This window comes from Austrofundulus limnaeus, unplaced genomic scaffold (assembly GCF_001266775.1).
Source record: "Austrofundulus limnaeus strain Quisiro unplaced genomic scaffold, Austrofundulus_limnaeus-1.0 Scaffold259, whole genome shotgun sequence".
NCBI lineage: Eukaryota > Metazoa > Chordata > Actinopteri > Cyprinodontiformes > Rivulidae > Austrofundulus > Austrofundulus limnaeus.
Window position 1 is genome coordinate 889,368 of NW_013952661.1, and position 2,457 is coordinate 891,824.

The following is a 2,457-nucleotide window of genomic DNA, read 5'->3' on the forward strand; positions in this document are numbered from 1 at the left end:
AATCTCAAAATTTTAAGGCATTTTTTCCTCAAAATCAGAGGTTTTTTTGCTACTGCTCAAAAAAGTGCTTCAAAATTTTGTGTTATGATTATATTTCAGACACTTCATTCAAATGGTACATTGTTAAGGATTTTATTCATTATATTTTGACAAAATGCAATTTTTGTTAACATTTTAGTCAAAACACAATATTTGCCTTTTTCTACTGATAAAACTTTAAAATTTAATCCTTGTTTTGATGTGATGGATCACATATTATCTTTGAACATCCAGTCACATTTTGTTAAGAGGGAGAGTTGTTATAATCTGAAGGGATTAGAAATGTTTGTAAAACCTAAAATTCAAACACATTTAAAGGACAGATGTACTTCGGTCCAGGGAATAAGATTATGAAATAATCTGGACACCGACTGTAAAAATGCTGGTTCAAATAATTTGTTTAAAAAATGATAAAAATGAATTTGTTAAAGAAATATGAAATTGTAGTTTTTATTATAAGAGCTGCGGTTTTTGTCTTGTTTTACTTGAACTTTGTTGTTTGAAACTATATTTGTTTGTTTTTAAATTAAATGAATGGTTAAAAAAACAAATTATGTTCATGCTCAGAGTATCAGTAACACAAACACTACATTCAGTTTGTCGGACAAGTGTGTTGCTTTAAATAAGTGTAATGTTCAGACATGTGACTGTGGTGTAAAGTGTGTAATTTAAAAGATGTGTTAAAGACCAGGACAGCTCTGAGCTCTCCTCCTGACAAATACAGACCCTGTTACTGGTGGGATGGGAACTTCTGCCCACACAGGGTTCAAACCTGACAGGAAGTGTTACCTGACTGCAGGTACACAGGTGCACAACAAAACAAAGCAACTTCCTGACACACAGGTGTGACAGGTGAATCCATCACATACTGTATATAACTTATTTTACACCACTTTATGGGATCTGCCACTAAGTTTAGCTTAAAGTTAAGTTTAATCATTAAAAACCACAAACACTGCAGGCCACAATAAAACACTGAATTACTACTTTAACCTGTTAATAAACCTGACATCAGAGGACAATTAATGAATAAAGTCAGACCTTTACTGCAGATAAAAACAAGAAAATGATCAAATAATAAATAACTGGAATCTGTTAAACGACTTTTACAGCTTCTTTCTGGATCCTTCTCATAAATATATAACCTGTTTTATAATAATGCCGGGCAGAGACTGATGCGACTGACGTTAGCATGCTAACATTAGCCGCTATGCTAACTCCTTGTTTCCTCAGGTTAACTGGATGAATTCAGAGCCCATTTATGACAGGTAACCTGCTCAGGTAAGCGCTTTGGTCGCGTGTGTTTGCTCCAGCAGCACATTAGAGCCGGATAATACTCACTGAAGTCGTTGTTGTCTCAGAATGAATCCGTTTCTGCGCCTCGTTTCACCGCTTCGACCCACGCCGGTGACGCCGCTCTGCCAAGAGGAACGCGCAGATCCAGCGGACACGCCCATAAAAGCCTCCCATTGGTCAAAACGCACCAGTGCGTCAGAAAGGGAGATTCTTATTGGACCAGACTGCTGTCAGTCCTGGCCGTGCCGCCACAGCGGTGCTACTAACCTCTCTGCTTCGGCTGATGCAATGAAAGAGACGCAGGTGTCCGTTTATTTTTATTTGTTCTGATGAGTCACAACTGTGCTGAGAAATGTTTTTGTTGTTCTTACACCATTTAAAACAAAAACGATGTTCACAGATGTATTTATTACTCTTGAATTAATATAAAACATAAAACAATCGGCACTGAAACCTTTTAAAGAGTTTAAATGAGATATTTAATAAAATAATATATACATGACAGCCAGTAAAAACCCATGTTTTCCATTTGTTAAGTATTTCTTTCTTTGTTTCTGTTGTTCTCCTAATTTTTACTATTTAACATGTAAACAAAGACTGAAACATTAGCGGAACTAATCTTCTCTTGCTGTGGTTCCGCGGGGACCTGTTTCCGGGCGGAGCATCGCTTCATCATGCCCACAGACACGAAGCGTGTTCGCGGTCCTGAAGTGTCTCAGAGCCCGGTTCTGTTCGGGTGCAGGCCCGCAGATGTTCCTCCCTCGCACGGCCCCCGAGCGGACGGCCGTCAGCGGGACCAGGTGGACGTCCGGCCGGTGTTTGTGCGCTGCGGCCTGGTGAGCCAAGCTAACGGCTCCGCGTACATCGAGGCCGGAAACACCAAACTAATGTGCTGCGTTTACGGACCGCGGGAAACCGAGCGGAAAGATGAGACCGACATGAAATGTGGAAGGTTGGTTGTTTTAATACTCTATAGTAGACCTGTGTGTGTGTGTGTGTGTGTGTGATGTCACCTGTATGTGTGTTTATGATGTCACCTGTGTGTGTGTGTGTTTATGATGTTACCTGTGTGTGTTTATGATGTCACCTGTGTGTGTTTATGATGTCACCTGTGTGTGTTTA

General features: G+C 39.8%; 2 protein-coding genes across 2 annotated transcripts in view; one reads left to right on the plus strand and one right to left on the minus strand.

Annotated features, from left to right (window-relative positions):
* The window catches only part of aars1 (alanyl-tRNA synthetase 1), a gene marked incomplete in the record, with an annotated part of 16,005 nt that extends 14,520 nt beyond the window's left edge, over positions 1-1,485 (minus strand). The window contains 1 exon segment of the mRNA XM_014020596.1: positions 1,381-1,485.
* Positions 1,486-1,835: 350 nt separating this feature from the next.
* Positions 1,836-2,457, plus strand: part of exosc6 (exosome component 6) — a 4,137-nt gene continuing 3,515 nt past the window's right edge. Inside the window, exon 1 of the mRNA XM_014020599.1 lies at positions 1,836-2,287. Coding sequence (XP_013876053.1) covers positions 2,010-2,287 — 278 coding nt within the window. The 5' untranslated portion in view covers positions 1,836-2,009. The remainder of the gene's footprint in view (positions 2,288-2,457) is intronic.